At 39.3% G+C, this 21941-nt stretch overlaps 2 protein-coding genes and 1 pseudogene across 3 annotated transcripts in view; 2 read left to right on the forward strand and 1 right to left on the reverse strand.

The window, feature by feature from the left end:
* On the forward strand, window positions 1–2744 carry LOC147485285 (reticuline oxidase-like; annotated as a pseudogene). The gene is made up of 2 exons (XR_015203289.1): window positions 1–1223; window positions 1601–2744. The product of XR_015203289.1 is annotated as a reticuline oxidase-like (transcript).
* LOC147485286 (zeatin O-xylosyltransferase-like) lies at window positions 2099–13293 on the reverse strand. The gene is made up of 6 exons (XM_086573505.1): window positions 12301–13293; window positions 8421–8490; window positions 6568–6672; window positions 6076–6314; window positions 3962–4544; window positions 2099–3141 (listed from the first exon to the last, which is right to left on the reverse strand). Exons 1-6 carry the CDS (start codon window positions 12739–12741, stop codon window positions 2264–2266), a joined length of 2316 nt encoding a protein of 771 aa, XP_086429631.1. The 5' UTR covers window positions 12742–13293; the 3' UTR covers window positions 2099–2263.
* LOC147485287 (putative inactive leucine-rich repeat receptor-like protein kinase At1g66830) overlaps window positions 12976–21941 on the forward strand; it is a 15139-nt gene continuing 6173 nt past the window's right edge. Inside the window, exon 1 of the mRNA XM_086573506.1 lies at window positions 12976–13162. Coding sequence (XP_086429632.1) covers window positions 12976–13162 — 187 coding nt within the window. The remainder of the gene's footprint in view (window positions 13163–21941) is intronic.

Genomic DNA, 21941 nt, shown 5'->3' on the forward strand with positions numbered 1-21941 from the left:
AATCTTATATATTCCAAAGAGACGTTCCTTAAACCATCAACTATTATCTTGCCACAAAGCAAGGAACAATTAGCAAATGCAATACTATGTTGTCGAAGGGGGTCTTGGACTATTAGATTAAGAAGTGGTGGTCATAGTTTTGAAGGCTTATCACACATAGCAGATACACCTTTTGTGATTATAGACATGATGAACTTAAATCAGGTTTCCATTGATTTGGATTCCAAAACAGCTTGGATTGAGTCAGGTGCAACACTGGGCGAGATGTACTACGCAATTTCACAGGCCAGTATCTCCCTTTCTTTTCCTGCAGGGTGGTGTCCAACAGTTGGGATTGGTGGACATTTCAGTGGTGGCGGATTTGGTCTAATGACAAGAAAATATGGGCTCGCTGCAGATAATGTGGTTGACGCACTCCTAGTTAGTAGCAATGGACTTGTATTAGATCGAAAAATGATGGGCGAAGACGTATTTTGGGCACTTCGAGGTGGTGGTGGAGGTGCTTGGGGTGCTGTTTATGCTTGGAAGATTCAACTACTAGCCATTCCCGAAATTGTTACTGCCTTCAAATTCGAAAGAAATGGTACTAAGTATGAACTTTCAAGATTGTTACACAAATGGCAGTTCACCGCGCCAATGTTAGAAGATGATTTCTCCTGGGCAGTTATGGTTAGTGCAGATGGAAATTCGTCGCAGCCAATGCTCAAGTTCTTTGGTTTTGTACCTTGGAGACGCATCAACAGCTGTTTATTCTATGAATCAAGTATTTCCAGAATTGGGATTTGCTGCAGAAAAATGCAAGGAGATGAGTTGGATTGAGTCATTTGCATACTTAGCTGAATTTGACACCGTAACAGATTTTAAAGACAGATTTTCGTCCTTCGACAAGAGCCCTTTTAAGGTAAAGGTTGATTATGTCAAGAATCCAATTCCCTTGGAAGGGATAGTTAGTATTTTGGAGATAATGGAGAAGGAGCCTCATGCATTCATTGTTTTGAATGGCCAAGGTGGGATAATGAACACAATACCAAGCGAAGCAAGTCCTTTCCCTCGTCGTATTGGAAATCTTTACACGATTGATTATGTTGTTGCTTGGAGTAAAGAAGAGAACTGGAGAAGCGACGAATTCATAAAGTGGCTTAGGATGTTCTACAACTACATGGAACCATTTGTGTCAAAGAATCCAAGAGTTGGTTATGTAAATTATGTGGATCTTGATTTCGGACAACTAGATTGGACCAAGGTTCAAAATATCGATGATATATCCGATATATATCGGTATTTTGGTACACCGATATCGATATTTCTGATATATATCCACCAAATATAGTACCTTTTTTTTCGATATATATAAGAATTTCCGATATAAAAGTTTATATCGCTGATATAATCGATATATCCGATATTTACGATATATATCATTTGACTTTTTGACCATTTTTTAATATAAATCCGATATTTCCAATATATTTCCGATATTTCCGATATTTTTGATATTTTAAATAGTTTGGACTGATCACCAAAAAAATGGATATATCCGATATATCCAATATATATCGGTTTTTGGGTACACTGATATATTCATCGATATCGATATTTTGAACCTTGGATTGGACTAACAAAACTATGTCCACCAATGTTATTGAGATGGCTCGAACTTGGGGTGAGAAGAACTTCTTATATAATTATGATCGACTGGTTCGAGCTAAAACTATTATAGATCCTGAAAATGTATTTCATCACCCGCAGAGCATTCCCCCGTTACCAAAAATGAGTTTGGCAGAGTAAGCTGGATCAAATGTAATAAATGGTGCGGTCTCTAAATAGAACGCGGTACGATTTGAAGTACTGGCTGTTGTTATTTAATAGCTGTTATATGCCCATAAGGACATATGTACATGATCAACTTAATATGTTTCCATGGCGACTTCACATATAAATTTCGACACTTGGCCCTATTTCTTGAACATCAGTAGCTTTTCTCTGTTTCTTTCTTGTTTTTTATTTTCCTTTGTCGATGCTCAGGCAGTAGAAATTCCCCCTTTTCCGAATTTTTCTTGCAACCTTACTTCACGCTTAGGAACAAAGTTCCAAATACTAGACACCAATGAAAAATCAATGTAAATATGAATTTACAGATTTTAAACTTTATAAACATCCACAATTCGAAAACAAAGCTCCAATGTAAGAAAATGCAAGCCAAATATAGAATTTCAACTAGGAGTCAGACAATTGATATGATCTTTCCAGTATGGTTGAGGGCTCATCTAGATATATGAGTGATGAAGGATTCCAACTGGGTGGTAGAGGAGCCGCCTTCTGACACTGATTGACGAACAGCTACACCTAATTCTCTCGCTTTCTTCCTCATCATATTCCCTTCCTCGGACACCATCAACTTCCTTATTGAGCTTTCAATGGTGTCCGAAGAAACCGGTTCTTCTCGTTGTGCCCATTCAGAAACCACCAGACCAACCTTTAGCACCTCAGTTATCAAAAACGTGTTTCTGGGTTGGTCGGAATGCATAGACCAAGCAGCAATAGGAACACCCATGCTCAAACTCTCCATGCATGAGTTCCATCCACAATGGCTCATAAATCCCCCGGTTGACGAATGAGCCAAAATATGAGGTTGGGGCGCCCAGTCCCTTACTATCATTCCTACTCCTTTAACTCTCTCCTCAAAACCATCTGGTAGTGGAGCTTTTCCTTCTTTCTCTTTATAAATGTCTCCTATATCAGCATATCTCAACACCCAAATGAACTTCTGTTCACTGCGTTCTAAGCCAATTGCAAGCTCAGCAATCTGATCATCTGAGAGCGATGTCATTGTCCCAAACGAAACATAAATAACAGAATTTGGAGGCTGTTTGTCTAACCATTCCAAACACTTGTGAGGAGGAGCTCTAGTCGAATCAAATGCGATCGGGTTGAGTGGCCCAATTGCCCAAAGTTTTTTGTCTAATTGCCGTTGAGCTATTAAATTGATGAACCTTCCTTCGAGTGCATCACACGTGTTATATAGATCACCAGTGCGAAAGCTCCACCATGCTTTATTTCTAGCAAGAAACACTGACATTTCCTGAGTCGTGCTATCCTCAAATGACAAGCGAGGTATGCCTAGTTGAAGTAGGCTTTCTTCTGTGGAATGATAAAATAAGAAAATCATTCTGTGAGCATACTATAATTGTTGGAGAATATGTACGGATAATCTAAGATTATTGATTTGATCTTATTTCCATATCTATTATATTTGTTTCTATTGTAATCTCTTCCTACTTTAATAAATATATGGCCTCGGTCAATTACGAACACAAGCCCTTTACACAAAACTAGTTGATATCAGAGCCAACTCCATCTCCTTCCCATCACCGCCACCATCCCCTACTCATATCTTTCCACCACCACAACCTCCACCATCATCCCCCTCCCCCCAAAAAAAAGAAAAGAAAAGAAAGAAAGATGATCAGTTTTGGTTATTTGGTTTCTGGGTTAGTAATTGACTTTCATTCCACCTAATGTGTAGACGAGTTTTTCTATTTAAACTCGTTCCCTTTTTGTTGAGTCTACTTTGGTGATCAAGTATCGAGCTTATGAAGAAATTGGCAATTAACAATAATTGGCATAGTCAGGCAGAGATTGAAGTTTAACAGTTATTCAAGGACTGATTTGCTCCGAATTTGATGTAAAACACGTAAACTTGGGATGAAAGATCATTCTGATTTTCCATTAGATTTGCGGTGTGTGTGAGACCATATGCTTAATATCATAGACATATTTCTTCAATAATTGTTTCACGACTGTAAGGTAATACGAGTATGCATAAAAAATGACCAAGTGAGCTTGCTTTAGTGCCATAGCATAAGCGGCGATGTGATCAGCAATTGTGTATAGCCGCCTAGTTATATAAAATGCAATTCTTCTAAAAAACTTCCTTACGAACAAATAGATCTGGTTATACCTTCATCGGCTGTTTGGCTAACAACTGCCCAGATGTAATAGAGCGTACTGAAAGCAGCACAAGGGTTGAAACAATAGGCTTCGGCATTAGAAAGAAAAGAGGCTTCTTCTGCAGCGAACGACATGGTGGAGTCATGCACAATAACAACTCGTCTATAAGTAGTAGATAGAGCACGGAGAAGTACACCTAGAGGTTCGCGGAGGTTTAATGAAGCCTCAAAGGTAGGTACTAAATGATTCGGGAACTTGTTAGAGAGATTAGGCTCAGGGGGAGGGGTGATGTATTCAGGAATTTGAAAATCCTGGAAATGAATGTTTGATATGGTGGAAGGGTCCCAACCATGGACACGATCCTTGGCTTGCCGGTTGTGTGTCGCGGTGCCAATGAAATAGGCTGGTAAACCTCTTGAAGCTATGAGTCTAGTCAAGTGTAGTAACTGGTTTAGATGGCCCTGTGCTGGTATAGGAACCACTACCACCACCACATCACCTGAATGTTGCTCCATTGCGGAAAGTATGTAAAATGTTGTGATTTTCAAGAGACTTGTGTTTATACTTGATTTTATAAATGTTTGGGTAAGAACTCACCCGAACACACTAACGATCTTGTTAGGGAGATAGTTGTAGAATTGTTGAGACTGTATCTTCAATGGCTGCCTACGTATCCAAATCGTTCTCTGAAATCAAGTCTCTCAAATAAACGTAGTTCTTTGTTTCAAAATAATAGGGTATTTATAGGATAATAATGAGAAATATCATTTCCTTAATTGCTAGAAAATCTTATATAATTATGTAAAGTCTTAATATGGAAGCATATCTTGACAAATATGTTTTCTAAATCTAAACCTGCTATATCTAGCTTATGACACCATAATTTTAGGTAGGGCAGACACGCCATAATTTTGGGCAGGGCAGGCACGTTATAATTTTGGGTAGTGCAAGCGCGCCATAATTTTAAGCAGGGTCGGCACGCTATAATTTTGGGCGGCGCTGGCATGACATAATCTTGGGCATCATGCCTAGTAGTGAATGACACTATAATGGTACCAACGATAATTGTTTATGAGGGTGCAGATATATGACATTTCTTGGTTTTGTCAATATGACCGACTTGTACAGTTATACACCATGACAAATGAAGCCACATGGAGGTTAACGTATCTTTAATGGTTTTACGTTAAGGACATTAGAGTTCAAACTAATTTTGATCATAACGTCTAAGTATGTGGAGTTTAAATTTAGGATTTGCCAAGTGAATATGCCAAGGACACGTTACCCAATAATCACCTTATTTTATGAATGGAGTGTTGTGAAACGATGATCAGAAGTAATTGTCCAGTCCATTTAAAAATTTAATAAAGGTTAGGAACATGGAATTATTGTCAAATAATGGATATATTCTATTACATGTACCTCACCTCATTGTATACTTAATTATTTGAAAGTTTGAAACACCGGTCATCATCATAAATTAAAAGCATGGGTGATGTCTTTTTGTTTAAAACATATGGCAACATGTTTACAAGAAAACACTGTGCTAGTCTTTATGAATGAATGAGCTCAACTTCCTAAGAAAAAAGCAGAACACTCTGTACTGTGCAAAGTTAACTTATATGGTTGCTGGATCTGTTTGTTCTGTATGAGTCAAACATAATTTAAAAAGGTTAATAGGTTTATGTTTTCCCTGGGCTTTCAATTTGAGATGATTCTGTGATGTTATACAAGGCGCGACGAAATGTTATGGAAGGCTGAATTTATAACTTCAGAACTCAGAACCAGTAGCTCGGTGCTTCAATCATTATTATAGGGGTAGCTCTGTTAGCTTTAGTCGTTAGGAACTTGGGGGTACGAAGTGGATCCAGGTTCAAGTACAATTTTCATTAGTTCCCTACCAGGGAACATAGATGGCCATTGTAACGAGTTTGATAAATGTTTATCACTCAACTTTCTAGTCCATGGTGATATTTTCATAAACAGCAATAGCATTTCTCTGTTTATTTGTTGGATATTTTCATTTTATACCAAAGGCAAGTTGCGATTTTTCTTAAACTCATATTTCATATTCTTTCCCACCATCCTTACGCTTTTCTAGATTGTTTGTAGAATGAAAAGAATACATATTCCGATTTTCGAAACATAATCCTTGAGTGGCCCAACAGCCCAAAGTTTTTTGTCTGCTTGAAACTTAGCTACCGCACTGATGAACTTTCCTTCTATAGCGTCGCATGTGTTGTATATATCCCCAGTGCGAAATTTGTGCCATTCTGTATTTCTAACAGAGAACTCTGAGAATTCATCATTGAAGCAATCTTCAAAGGAAATGCAAGGTGTGTCTTGTGGAATTAAGCTCCCTTCTGTTGAAATATTAATTAAAATTAGTTAATTAGATTTAGTAACTTACAATACATAGGTTGTTTTAAGCTAAATGGAATGTCTAAGTATACATACATTCATTTCAATCATAATCATGTCAGTTATCACTTATCACATACATACATGAACTTTCTATTGATATTAAACTTCCCATTTTGCAGATACGATAGTCTTAGTACTAGTACGGGTATGCTTTAGTTTTTCATTGGAAACAAAAAGAATCGAGCTTGCTACCTTCATGGGCTGGTTTACCAAGAGCTTCCCAGATATAAAGGAGTACATAGATAGCAGAACAAGGGACAAAACTATAGGCTTCTGCATTAGGCACAAAAGAGGCTTCTGTTGGGGATTATACCAATACCAATCGGTTCTCCCACTACACAGATAACTTGTATGAACACACTTCAACTCTAGATAAATCTCAAATATCACAAACTACCTATACTAACATGCCCAACTCGCTAAACAACTATCAACAACAAATAATAATGTAAAGCAGTTAAACAACAAACCACAAGACAAAGATTTACCGTGGTTCGGCCAATGATGCCTACTTCCACAAGAGCCAGTTCTTAATAAAGTAGGAAGGAAGATTACAATCTCTCCTTACAGTCTCTCACCTTACTAGATCACTCTTATCTCTTTACAGGGTTGTATCTCTGTAAAGGTTCTCTCTCAATCTTGATAGCTTTCAAGATTGGGTTTCTGTCTCTTTTGTCTTAGTCTGGATTCCAATCCTTCCGACTTGTTTGGTTCTCATTAGGTTAGGTTTTTCCAAAACCTTGATTTTGGTTTTATCTCCAAAACCAAATTCGCGGGTAATCGTGTAGCAAGGGCCCACGAAAATAGACTGGCGCGCTGGCGCTCGCTCTGAAGCCGAAGTCGCACGAAGACTGACACCGGCGCTGGCGCCACTTTGAGCGCTGGTCGCCTCTATGTTCTTGGAGCTCCGGCGGGCGCCGCTTCTTGGCGCTTGCGCGCTCTTCTTCCGGATGTCGAGTTTGCCCGTTTACGTCGGCTCGGTTTCTCTCCTCATGTGAGGGATAACTCCAACAATCTCCCCCCGAGCGGTGAGGGGGATACCTCCATGCAATTGCCAAATCAATCAGGGAGGAGTGTCGCCATTCCGGCAATAGCACAACAAACATCAAACTTACCTTTCGGTAAGACTTTGGTCATCATATCCGACCCGTTCTTGTCGGTATGGATCTTCTCGATACACAAATGCTTGTCTTCGAAGTACTCTCTAATCCAATGATAACGCATGTATGTGCTTGGATCTAGAATGAAAACTTCGGATTTGCTTGCTCAAGTGGATGGCGCCGACCGTCACATAGAACTACAAACCGCTTTTACTTTTTAGCCCCGTTAAATCGAAGAACCTCTTCATCCATAGCAACTCTTTTGCAACACTTTCGGTGGCTGCAATATACTCGGCTTCAGTAGTGGAGAGGGCAACACACTTTTGCAACTTAGATTGCCAAGAAACCTCCCCCCGCAAAAGTAACCGATAACCGGGAGGTGGACTTCATCGAAGTCAACATCACCGCCATGTTCCGCATCGATTAGTAGCCTTCAAGTAAGGGCTTACTTCCACCAAAGCACAAACATGATTTGGGAGTGCCTTTGAGATATCTCAATATCCACTTAACACCTTCCCAATGCTCTTTACCCGGTTTGATGTAAATCGCTTACAACCCCAACGGGCGAAAGCAATATCCGGTCTAGTACACATCATGGCATACATCAAACGCCCCATGCGGATGCATAAGGAATCTTTTCCATCGACTCTGCTCATGCTCACCCTTAGGACACATCTCTTTGGTCATGCGGGCCGCCACCAAGGGACAACCGACCGGGTTTCGGCGATCCATGTTGAATCTCTTCAACACCTTCTCAATGTAGCTTTCTTGAAAAGCCACAACTTTCCACTCTTTTCATCGCACGAGTGATCCGCATCCCAAGTATCTGCTTTGCTTGACCCAAATCCTTCATCTCAAAGGACTTACTCAAGTCTTTCTTCACTTGGATATCTTGTTGATGTTTGGGCCAACTATCAACATGTCATCCACATACGAATGAATAACCTGATGAAATCCCCATCCGGAAATCTCGAACAAATGCACAATGATCTGAAGCGGACTTCTTGTATCCTTGCTTCACCATAAAGGAGTCAAACTTTATGTACCAATCGTCTCGGTGCTTGCTTCAACCCATACAAGCTCTTTATCGGCTTGCATACTAGGTGCTCCTTGCCTTTGACCTCAAACCCTCGGGTGGTCCATGTAGACATCTTCTTCAAGGTCTCCATGAAGAAAAGTCGTCTTAACATCTAGTCGCTCAACCTCTAGGTTCATACTTGCGCCATACCCAATACCACCCGGATAGAAGTCATCTTCACTACTGGGAGAGAAAATCTCATCAAAGTCAATCCCTTTCCTTTGACCGAATCCCTTCCACAACAAAGGCGAGCTTTGTGCCTTGGGTGAGGATTGTTCTCCTCATGCTTGACTTTGTATATCCACTTATTCTTGAGAACTTTTCTCCCCCGTGGGTTTCTCAACTAACTTCATAAGTGTGATTCTTATGCAAAGAATCCATCTCGTCATGCATGGCCTTCAACCACTTTTCTTTGTGCGTACCTTCAAGTGCCTCTTGATAGTACATAGGTTCTCCACCATCCGATAGTAGCACGTCATTATGTGGTGGATACCGGGTTGAAGCTAGTCTCTCTCTGTCGGACCTCCTTTCCCCATCTACCGGTGCCTCGGGGAGGTTGTTGCTTCGCTTTGCTCACGGTGGTGGTTCATGCATCTCATCTGCATCTTCTATACCAATAGGTTCTATCCCATCATGAAGCAATAGGATTCTCATCATGAGCTTCAAACTCATGGTTCTCTGCATTCTCAATGCCTTACGCAGACGCGTTCCACGTAGGGAACTTCCGGGTTACGAATCAACAAGATCATTGGTGAAAGCCCAGCTAGCTTCTCACCCTCCTCAAAGTCTGCTATGGTTTGGTCTTCTAGGAACACAACATCTCGACTTCGGATTACCTTCTTGTTAATCGGATCATAGAGTTTGTAACCAAACTTTTCATCTCCATAACCCGAAAAATGCACTTTGCGGCTTTGTCATCAAGCTTGGATCTCTCATCCTTCGAATATGCACAAATGCCCCGCACCCAAATACCCTCAAGTATCCATAATCAACATCTCTCGCCTGACCATACTCTCTCGGATAATCACTATTCGAGGCTTTCTTCATGGTGACAGTTGATCACATGCACGTATGCGCATTGCTTCTACCCCAGTAGCTTCTAGGTAGCTTAGAGTGAGATAACATGCATCTTATCCTCTCTACAATGGTACGGTTCATTCTCTCTCTCTGCTATTCCATTCATTGCGGTGTCTTGGGAACGGTGCGCTCATGACGAATCCCATGACTCGGCAATACTCTTCAAATGGCCCAATGTACTCACCCCCATTATCCGGCGAATACACTTCAACAACTTCCCTCTCTTTCCACCATGTTTGTGGAATTTCTCAAACACGCCAAGTACTTCATCCTTGGTCTTCGACTATAAGCCCATATCTTTCTTGGCGATCATCAATGAATGTCAAAAGTACGGCTCCCCGGTAGGACTTCACTCTCATAGGACCACATAAGTCTCGTGTGCACTAGCTCGAGGGCGGTGTCCTTTCGTGAAGACGGGAATCTTTGGAAAGACACCCGTGTTGCTTTCCTACCAAACAATGAGTACATGTATTTAAATGTGTACCTTTAATGTCCGGCATGGCCTTTTGCTTAGCAAGAACTTCCATCCCTTTTATGCCCATGTGACCGCGGTCTCTTGTGCCACGCCTTCGGATGAAGCTTCTTCTTACGCGCGTTAATTCGCTTCGCTTTACACAAACTAGCCCTCGTGTTTTGTAAAGAGAGCAAGTTTTTTTCCTCCTCGCTGCTACAATGGAACCTCGCTTTCGGTTTCCATACCCCGCTACCAAACGAGTTTACAAAGCCATCGTCATCTAATTTCCCGCCGAAGAAATTAGGCTTAATCGTATGTCGGGGACATGTCTTACATCCTTGAGTGTCAAGGTGTAGCCGACATTGGTTTCTACATGAACATCTCCAATGCCTATAATCTTGAGACTCCATTTTACCCCATCCTCACTTCACCATATTCACCACAACCGTAGGTAGTGAAGAATCCCTCTCGCGGTTGTGGCGTGATAGGATGCTCCTCAGATCTATCACCCACTCGTATCGACATGAGGTACTTCGGGACAAACACACACCACAATCGACCTGAATTCCCACTCAGGTCGCCGACTAGTGCGGTAGTATCTCTCGCCAGTGTTTCCGTTCCTCCGCACCATGTCTTCATGTACCGCGGTTATTCTTCTCATCCCTCTTCGTTCTCGCGACTCATATCCGAAGTGGCCTTTGGTGGCACAATAGTAACATTGCCTCTCTGCCTTAGGAGTTCTAGCTTCACCCCTAGATTTACTTACGTCATCACCTCTAGAACGAGATGGTTTTCTCGCCCGACCTCTCCCCCGTTTCTCTGCGTGAAAAGGACCTGCGAGTGAGAAGAGGTGCTTCTTGCACTCCTTCTAGTCTCCTCATTCAACAAAGGCGTGGTAGCCATCTTCATGGTAACAATTCCATCCTTGGGTTGCTCCATGTAAAGAAACCGCTAATGTCTCCCAACTTTTCGGGTAGAGCCTAATAGAAACAAAGCCTCAACTTCGCCTCCCAAATTGATCTTCATCAAATGCATCGATTGATGATATTCGTACTTCATTAAGATGCTTTCGGACATTGAAGAACCTTCTTGGTACTTCGTGGTTGCGCAAACTTCTTAACGACTAGCACTTTGTTTCCACCGACTTCCTCTCATAAAGGTCTTCTTCGAAGTTTCTTCCATGATCGGGGTCACGTAGTCTCTTAGGGCCACATGGTGAAAGACAATCGCCGTCTATCCATTGTCGAATGTACCCAATAGCTTTTCGTCAAGCTTTTTCCACTCGGCCTCATCGGGCTTTTTCTCGGTCTTACTCCCTCATTCTCAATGGGAAGTGCCAAGTCCTTGCGATATAGCAAGTCTTCCATCTTGGCTTTCCAGATGGTGTAGTTCTTCCTATTCGGACTCATCATAATGAAAGTGTTCACGGAATGGTCCATCTCTACAAGTTATTTAACCTCAAATCTTCTCTCGGGAATTTAAATCAAACACCTTTCCTCGACCAAGATTCGGATAACACCCCAGCTATTCTAACCAAGGCTCGATACCACTTGTTGGGGATTATACCAATACCAATCGGTTCTCCCACTACACGGATATAACTTGTATGAACACACTTCAACTCTAGATAAATCTCAAATATCACAAACTACCTATACTAACATGCCCAACTCGCTAAACAACTATCAACAACAAATAATAATGTAAAGCAGTTAAACAACAAACCACAAGACAAAGATTTACCGTGGTTCGGCCAATGATGTCTACTTCCACAAGAGCCGCTTCTTAATAAAGTAGGAAGGAAGATTACAATCTCTCCTTACGATCTCACCTTACTAGATCACTCTTATCTCTTTACAGGGTTGTATCTCTGTAAAGGTTCTCTCTCAATCTTGATAGCTTTCAAGATTGGGTTTCTGTCTCTTTTGTCTTAGTCTGGATTCCAATCCTTCTGACTTGTTTGGTTCTGTTAGGTTAGGTTTTTCCAAAACCTTGATTTTGGTTTTTATCTCCAAAAACCAAATTCGCGGGTACTGTAGCAAGGGCCCACGAAAATAGACTGGCCGGTAGCGCTCCACTCGGAAGCCTTGTCGCTGAACTGAACATGAAGCTGGCGCCACTTTGAGCTGGTCGCCCTATGTTCTCGGAGCTCTTGGCGCTGGCGCTTCTTCGAAAGGCGGATGTCGAGATGTCGAGGATGTCCCGTTCTGTCCGGCTCGGTTTCTCCTCATGTGAGGGATAACTCCAACAGCTTCTTCAGCAGCAAACGCCATGGCTGCATCATGCACAACGACAACTCGTCTATGAGTAGAAGAGAGGGAGCGAAGAAGCACACCAAGAGGTTCGCGGAGTTGCACAGATGCTTCAAAGGTAGGTAGTAAATGTTTGGGGAACTTGTTTGTGGCATTAGGATCAGCTGGAGGAGTGATGAATTGAGGAAGTTTGAAGTCATGGAAATGAATATTTGATATGGTTGAAGGGTCCCAACCATGAACACGATCCTTGGCTTGTTTATTGTGTGTTGCTGAACCAATGAAATGAGCTTGTAGGTCTCTTGAAGATAAGATTCTGGTTAAGTGAAGTAATTGGTTGAGATGGCCTTGTGCTGGTAAAGGAACCATCACTAACACCACACCATTTTGTTGTTGTTGCTCCATTGCAAAACGTACCAAACTTCCAAGAGATTTGTGCTTGAAATTTGATTTTCAATGTTCCTATGCTTAGCTATTCGACCAACTAAGTTTATATTTTGTCTTGGTATATAATGATTGAATATATAATTAATATATTACTTATAGACTAATGTTGTTGACCAAACATTTTCTTTATTGATTTAAGATAAGGACATGAGATATTCTGGAAGGAGTTAAAAAGGCACTAGAATTCTAGAAATGGATTGGAGAAGTATTTGGGTGGAGACCGACTCTTCTTCAGTGGCACAAGCATTTCAAAGTGACAATGTGCATTGGAAGTTCAATTCTATTTGGCAGAGTCTTAAGGAGCAAGCTGTCTTGGTCAATGTTACTGCTACTTGGAGACAAGTTAACTTCAGTGCAGACTGCCTATCCAACTATCCAAGTATGGGGCAACCTTAGCTAAAGGAACAACAATGCGGCGGAATGAGAAGTCCGTATTCCTAAAAAGAATTGAAAACCACAATATGACTCCTATATATTTGTGTCTTAACAGACGGTATATGGTGTGGCACCAGAGAAAATATTACCTCATTAATCTTTACCTTTTGTATCTGTAAAGTACTGCTACTATTTGTAACTTTTTCCCATTTTATTTATTAATATTTTTTTTATAAACATTTTTTTTTTCTATTTTATTTATTAATCAATCACCTTTTAGCAAAAAAAAAAAAAAAATGAGATATAAATTAGAATTTTATCTAGAAAGTTAAATAAAAGTAATAAAATTTTGTGAATAATTTTTTGAAATGAGAAACTCCCAATGTTTTGTCCATTCCATTTGGCATTCTTGAAATGAACGTTGTTATCTTCTATCTTCTATAAAAATGGTTAAACACATTCCGGTGTTAAAATAATGTAGTGCATAAAGATGCACTGAATCTTTTTTTTTGGTAGGAGATGCACTGAATCATTAGCATGAGAATGAAGTCAATGGACTGACTATGAAGATCTTTTCCTCGTGAGGCAGGGAAAAATCGTGGAAAAAGAAGAGGCGTGTGTAAAGGGTTAGGCTGAGTCCAATGGCTCCCTATCCCTTTAAAAGTAGAGCTAAAGTTAACAGATTTTACTCTCTATCATTAATTCCATCTGTATATATACAAAGAATTTTACTCTCTATCATTAATTCCCTCTGTATATATACAAAGAATTTTACTCTCTATCTTTATTTTACTCTCTATTTCGGCCAATAATGTTATTGGCTTCTAGATATCTGGGTGTCCAAATCGGTTTTCGAAACTAACCGGTCGAGGAGTAATATGCGATTAATCAGTAATTAATCGGATTTAATAAGTTATATTTAATCAATTATATATATATATATATATATATATATATGACACTTTCAAAATACATAATAATATAATCATATTAAATATTTCTAAATAATTATATGAGATGCAACAAAAAATATCAGATTCTCATAATCACATTTAACCAATTTAATTTTGAAGTACTATAGAGATGTCAAATACAACAAATTATGTTAAATGTTTAAAGGAATGCGGGAGAGAGAATAGATAATATATATTAGAGAGATAAAACAATAATTAGTATATTTAACTTTCGTTAAGGACGAAAAAATAAGTAAACTCTTAGCCTTGTGTGTTGATTATGTTCTATTATTATTTATACGGTTTAAAAATCTAATTTGTTAAAAAATTGATGTATTTTTTTGGGTGGGAAACCGATGCTTTCAGTAATTTGTTTTCTCAATTTAGTGAGAAATCGGTTATCTGGGCCGATTAATCGGTCAATTCGGTGAGAAAAATTTTAAAATCAGTAAAAAAAACTAATTAGTTTACAAGTGATATGCGATTAATGGGTCATCTCGGCCGATATTGATATCATAGTCTTACGAGCACCTCGATTAATTAGGTACTGCCTCATCAGTGGCCCAGCAGATAATCGAGCTAGTGACTTTTGGGGAGCAAACTCAAGGTCGCATCAACTGTGAGTCAAAATAGTGGGGAACTAGAAACGACCACGAGTGGAAACGTGAAGTACTAGGAATGTTTTATAAACGTTGTTCTCTGGTGAAAATGTGCCACTCTGTAAGACTGTACACACAAGAATGTCATAATTTGTCGAAAAAAAAAAATATTTAGGAAAAAAGAAAATAAAAAATGAAGACACTCTTAGGAATCCACCCATTCAAGTTGACAAGTTGTAGTAAAACAAAAGATTGCAAAAGAAAATCCAATCATTTATTAAAATGGTTTATTTAAGTTTGCATGTTGGTACGCAGCCTTACTGCCAAAAATTCACTGTCATATATGACGCAAGTATATCAAAACTTTTCCGCCACTACCTGGACATGAATAGACCCCTAAAATCCTAAACAATGTTTTGCTCAAGGCCAGTGAATTTTGCATGTATAATGGAGAGTTCATCTCCAATTTTCTAAGTTAATCCAATTATAGCTTAGGTTTTCTCAAGGCCAGTGTTGTCTATGGAAAAATTAGCAAAAAAAAAAAAAAAAAAATGGAAAAATCAGCAACTTGGGAAATTTTAAAACTGAAAATAGTAGAGTAAATTTGATCCATCTTGGTCAGTCAATCAGCTAGGCAGGAATGGTAGCTACATAATAATATATAGGCCAAAAGTATACTTAAGTGTATATTGCGTCTGTAGTACGAAATATTGATTCTTTAGTCGTTCCATAGATAACGGTCGTCTTTCACTAGATCATCCACTTGACTTGTGGTGTCACTTGTTCTAGAGATAAATCCAATAAATTCTGATCTTGTTGACTACTTGTACTGGAACCCTCCGATATCAATGTGATGGATTACTATTGAAAAAAAAAAAACATTTTGCAGAAGAAAAAAGGACCGCGACAAGATTTTGGACCATGGGTTCAAATGTTTAATGGTCCTCTCTGCGTTCGTTGATTACGACACTTTTATCTTTAATTATTTCGGTTCCACAAATGGCCGTTGAAGTCGAAATTGAGGGGCTGGAGTGCTGGACTGCCTAGACTGAAAGTCTGAAACGGAGTGATTAAATCACGTAGTGGAGGGCAATTGACAATTTGACACATTTTTAATTCAAGCCTTTTTGCAGGTTTCAGTTTTTAGTCTCTTCAGTTTTCTATAGAAATTGCTATGTCAGAACATGAAAATTATTGATGTAACACTCTTTGATATTAAAGTGAATGAAAACTATTTGGGTGAAAACTCACGCAAACACACCAATAATCTTGTTAGAGAGGTTGATATGAAGTGAGAGAGACTATACCACTAATGGTTGTATACTTATCCAAATCGTTATCTATAATCAAGTTTAAAAAATGCACGTAGTTCTTTGTTGAAATAATTGTTGGGTATTTATAGGAAAATAAATATGTTAAGCTTCTTATTGCCTAAGATACTTTTTCATTATTTGATGAGATATTTTCTTCTTTGTACGAAATCTTTCCAAAAGCTTTATATGGAAAAAATCCCTTGACATATCTCCGGACCTGCTATATATAACTTGGGTGCTATATTAGTGAGTAGTGTCATTGCTCCACTAGTGGGCATGCCAGAATGCAACACTAGTAGGCAAGCGGGAATGCCACAGTAGCGGGCAAGCAAGCACACCTCACTAGTAGGCAAACGGAAATATCACAGTAGCGGGCAAGCAAGCACGCCTCATTAGTAGGCAAGCGGGAATGCCACAGTAACGGGCAAGCAAGCATGCCTCATTAGTGAGCGGCTCTTATAGTAGTACCCAATGATGGTCGTTTGTAGGGGTACGAGTACACTGATACATATACCACCCCCTTTTCGTCGGATGGAATTCGTTCCTTGCAGCGAAGAATAAACATAATATTACTACAAAAGAATAAAACAGTGTGATTGAAATATTTGCCATGCAAGTGCATGACAAAGCTGATAGTAGCAAATGCCCATTTGACATGACATCTGTTAATGCTAGTGTTGGTATTGATGCCAAAGGAGCTGGTTAGGGGCAATTTACCCATGGTGTTGAGCATCAGCCACATCATGTTGCTTTAAACCATGAGGCTATGATTACTGATATTCTTGTTTTCAAAAAGGACGTTGAAACTATAGAGTAGCAGCCACCGTTTACGGAAATCGAACGGGTCCAAGCCGCCCCCAATCGTGATATTGAAGATGGGACTAAAAATGGTGTGCCTGGAGTCTCCTTGTATGCCACAAATGGTATACCAATCGACAACATGGATCACATTCCCACTGTATTTCTTGATGATGATGTGATAGAGACGCTGAAACCGACAGATGATATAGTTTTCTCTACCGAGATGGTCGAAGAGTATATGAATAATCCATTGGTAACGGAGATGAGTTCGAATAATGTGAAAGGCGTGGAGGATATTTCAGACATGTGTATTACTGGGAGACACAAATTGCAAAAAGTAAAACAACTGCATATACAAATATATACTCCTTGTTTTGTTGTTTGATATAATTTATGATAAAGAAGCCATTTGTATAACTTGTATAATGAAGTTAATACAGAGTTTTTATGTATATATTTAACTATAATTGCGTTGAAACCACAAGACTTAATTATACAATGGTAACAGAGATGAGTTCGAATAATGCAAAAGGCGTGGAGGATATTTCAGACATGTGTATTACTGGGATACACAAATTGCAAAAAGTAAAACAACTGCATATACAAATATATACTCCTTGTTTTGTTGTTTGATATAATTTATGATAAAGAAGCCATTTGTATAACTTGTATAATGAAGTTAGTATAGATCTTTTATGTACATACTTAACTATGATTGCATTGAAACCACAAGACTTAATTCGTAGGTGGTTGTTGTACTACCCACTTTAAAGATAATTGGGTTCAAGTTGTAGAAGAACTATATGTTTGTTTATGGGGATATAAGTCGATGAAAAAGGACTTGTGATAGGATGTACTTGTGTGGGCTAAGACTACTAAACTTTGCTTATGATACGCTATGTTGCGAAGCGGGTTATTTGATTGGGGGTTGATGCTATGACTCAATTCCAGCTTAGTGAACGTTAAGACATTTTTGCCTTTGCAACTTGGGGTATGCTGGTTCATGCGCTTCTTGCATAAATAATATTTGTGTTTTAAGCATAGTGTTTGTTAGTATTGTCACTGCTTACTTGACATTTTTTTTTTGGTGTATGAAGAGAGGTGTTGAAAACGCAAACTCCACGACTTTTGGTGCATTGAGAGAGGTGTTGAAAATGCAAACCCCATGACTTTTTGGTGCGTGGAGAAATGTGTTTAAAACGCAAACTCCACGGCTTTTGGTGCATAGAAAGAGGTGTTGAAAATGCAAACTCCACAACTTTTTGGTGCATGGATAGAGGTGTTGAAAACGCAAACTCCATGACTTTTTAGTGTGTGGAGAGAGGTGTTGAAAATGCAAACTCTACGACTTTTGGGTGCATGGAGAGAGGTGTTGCAAACGCAAACTTTATGACTTTTGAATTTGTATATGTTTTTATAGTTTAGCTTTTCTATCAACTGCTTGTCTTTAAGAATGGTAATTGAGTAATTGATATATATTATTTTTGACTAACTAACTGAATGAAAATAAAGAAATGTGGAATAATGCATTTTATTGATTAGTGATAATCTGAAAAAACAAAAGAAAATTACTTTAAGAACCAGTTCTAAGGAACTGTTGGCCCAAACTACTAATTGTCTGGTTCAAAGACAATGCTGTAAGCGCTTAAATAGATGTCCCATTTAGCCAGTCTGCTTGATTCCTGAGCACTTCGGAAAACTTTGCGAAGTGGGTATTTAGTGTATACCTTGACCAATCTTCCTTGGAAGTATGGTTTGAGGCGTCTGGCAGCATGAACCAATGCTAGAGCAATTTTTTCAACTCTCGTATATCTAGTTTCCACCCCTGTTAGGGTCTTGCTAATGAAGAAGATTGGACGACCGTCTTCTCCATCGATGAACAATACTGCACTAACTGCAGTGTTTGTAGCGGCCAAGTAAACTCCGATAGGTTGCAGTGTGGCTGGGCTGGCCAACATTGGTGGCGAGACTAAGTATTTCTTGATGGATTGGAAGGCATTTTCACAGTCATCATTTCACCCTGCTGAGTCCTTTAAAGTCTGAAAGGAAGGACGACATCTATCCAAGTACTTAGAGATGAACCGGTTGAGAGTTGCTAAGCGTCCGGTGAGCTGTTGAATCTCCTTTTTTGTTTTTGGTGCTGACATGGCTTGAATGGATCGGATCTGCTATGGGTTAGCTTTGATGCCTCGACGAGTCATCAAATACCCCAAAAAATTTCTGGAGATTAGCCCGAAAGCGATTTCGAAGGATTGAGTCGTATGTTGAATTCTTCAATTTTGTCAAAAACTGATTGTAAGCCAGAGATGTGATCTCCTTTATGCTTGGATTTTACAATCATGTCATCAATGTACGCCTCCATTATCTTGCCTAACATATCTCCAAATATGGTGTTGATCATCCTCTGATAAGTGGCACCCATGTTTTTTAAACTAAAGGCATGACCTGGTAACAGAAAATTTCCTAATCAGCTATGAATGCAGTTGCTTCTTGGTTTTTAATAGATAGCGGAATCTGGTGGTATCCTGAAGAAACATCCTTAAATGATAACCGCGGGTAGCTAGATGTGGCATCTACCCATTCTGATATCCGCGAAAGAGGGTAGGGATGAATCGGGCAAGCCTTGTTAAGGATCGTGAAATCAATGCACACTCTCATTTTACCATCTTTCTTAGGTTTGACTGAGAGTAGACGATCAATATCCTCTTTGACCTTGAGTTTTCTATCCGGTGTCATACGCCTAGGTTTCTGCCTCACTGGCTTGATTGTAGGATCAATGTCAAGCGTGTGGCATGCAATATATGCGCTAAGTCCAGGCATTTGTTCTATTGACCAAGCAAATATCGTATTGTTTTTTTTTAGGAGGACAATCATCTCCGCTTGTTCGCTTTCTGACAGTTCCGCCGATATGAAAGTTATTTTGTCGCTTGAATTCCCAATTTGCACTTCTAAGAAGCGGTCTATAGTTTGCGGCCCTTCATTTAGTGAACTAGCAGTACAAATATTGTGTGGTACTGATTCTTACTTAGACACCTCATGCGAATTGCTGAGAATTGTATTTCCTCGCATATCAAACTGACGATACTCCTCCAAAACTTTTCGTGGCAGCTGTGGGAAGCCATTTGGTTGCCCCGTGTCTTACAAATTTTGCCGAGGGATGGGAATTTGACTGCCTGATGAAAAGTAGAGACTACTACCCCCATAATGTGGAGCCAATCCCTTCCTAAGATTGCATTGTAAGGGGATTTGCAATTCATCAGAAGGAATTCAATGTCTACCATCTTGTCCATGAGTGTGACTAGTAAAGAAAATCTTCCCACTGGGGTTGTTGCTGTTCCATCGAAACTGCCTATTGGATTATTTTCTGCAACCACCAAATTCTCTGAAAGCTGCATGTTCTTGTAGCAACCTGCAAAAATGACGCTGACAGAACTCCCCGTGTTTATCATTATGCGCTGAACTCGCCATAATCCAATGAAAGCAGAGATAACGAACGCATCATAATGAGGATGGTGGACGCCTATTAGGTCTTTATCACTAAAACATAAGGGACCGGGTTTGGTAGTTTCTGAACGAATTCCTTCTGCAAAATCAATGTTATTTACGTTATAAAATTCACATAAGAAGCCAAACTTGGCTTGTTGCTCATACTTCTGCTTTGTTTGTGAAATGTCATTAATTTTGGTGTGACCAGCTAGTATGACATTGTAACCCGTCATTGCTAAATTTTGCTTCATAGTCTTTGGAAGTAAAAACTCGTCTAACTGTCCTTTTTCAACTAACCTCTGTATCTTTCCCCTGAGGGATCTGCAATCTTCAGTTTCATGACCGAAATCATTATGGAAGTGACACCAAAGATTTTTGTCACTTCTAGACTTAGTGTTTTCAGGTAAGGGCATTGAAGGAAAAAGTAAGTTACGTCCTTTAATCTTCTCATATATTACTGCATATTTGGCATTTAATGGAGTGAACTTCATTTCTTCACGAACTGTGTCTGATTTTTGTTGTTGTCCTTCCGCAGTGTTTTGTTTATGTTTGGCTTTACCATCGCTTGAATCTTTACTTCAAAAATAATCTTTGTCTCTTGAGGCTTTTGCTATAACATCTTCTTCGACGTTAATGAACTGTTGTGCTCGTGTAAACAAATTAGACTTGGATTGCGGGTGGTCCCATACAAGGGAATTGTAAATTCCATTTTTATCAAAATGTATTCCTTCATTGAATGCATGAACGATCATTACGTCAGGGACATCAGTAACCTCTGCATGCACTTGGCGGAAACGAATTACGAACTTTGCCAGAGTTTCGTCTATTTGTTGCTTAATATTTAGCAAGATGTTGACATCCTTAGGACGTGTCCAATTATGCTTGAATCGGTATGTGAACTGATTTGCTAATTCTTGGAATGATGTGATAGAACGAGCTAGCAGGCCGGAGAGCCAATGAAGAGCTTCTTCTTTTAATGTCGACGGAAAAAGTTTGTATAAGAGGGGGTCATCTCCACGCTAGAGAATTAGTCTGCTTTTAAATTCCATGACATGATCGTTCAGGTCACCTCCTGTTTCATCAAACTTAGGAAGATCTGGTTGTTTGAAGCCGTCTTGATGTTTTGCATTTTGTATGATCAGAGAAAATCGCCCAATGACATCTTCGTTCACTCACTACACCAGAATGGTCAATTCCTAACAGACCACGTTTTTCATTTCTAATGGATATATCTGTTACCAGTTTTCTTACAGATATATCCATTACTTCTTAAGTTTTTTGTTAGTATATATCCCAATTTATTTTTTTGACCCAACTTTTAATATGTTTTACTGAGAAAAAAAGAAAATAAAACAAAAGCCAAAAGAAATTTAAGTCCAAATAGAGCAGTTTCTACTCGATTATATGTCGCTTCTCTCAATCTCGAATCTGAAACCTAGGTTTAATGAGGCGAACCATGTTTACCATCCTGATCTATCACTCGAAGAAGAGGAAAGACTAGTCTTTTCTAAAGGACAGAGGTACACTACCCTCTCATTTCTTTAATGTTATTTGTAGATATAAGTTTTTTTTTTTTTTTTTAATGGTGTTCTTGGATTTTGGTGTAAAAGGCATTTCTTTTATAGAGCTCT

The sequence above is a fragment of the Coptis chinensis genome, chromosome 7, assembly GCF_015680905.1.
Source record: "Coptis chinensis isolate HL-2020 chromosome 7, ASM1568090v1, whole genome shotgun sequence".
NCBI lineage: Eukaryota > Viridiplantae > Streptophyta > Magnoliopsida > Ranunculales > Ranunculaceae > Coptis > Coptis chinensis.

What these genes read in the sequence shown, in the direction of transcription:
- LOC147485286 (XM_086573505.1), bottom strand. Translation starts at nt 12,741, where the DNA reads ATGGAGCAACAACAACAAAATGGTGTGGTGTTAGTGATGGTTCCTTTA. An exon ending in TGGTAAACCAGCCCATGAAG is followed by an intron (nt 6,315 to 6,567) that starts GTAGCAAGCTCG and finishes ATATTTCAACAG; the next exon opens with AAGGGAGCTTAATTCCACAA. An exon ending in TAGCCAAACAGCCGATGAAG is followed by an intron (nt 3,142 to 3,961) that starts GTATAACCAGAT and finishes ATCATTCCACAG; the next exon opens with AAGAAAGCCTACTTCAACTA.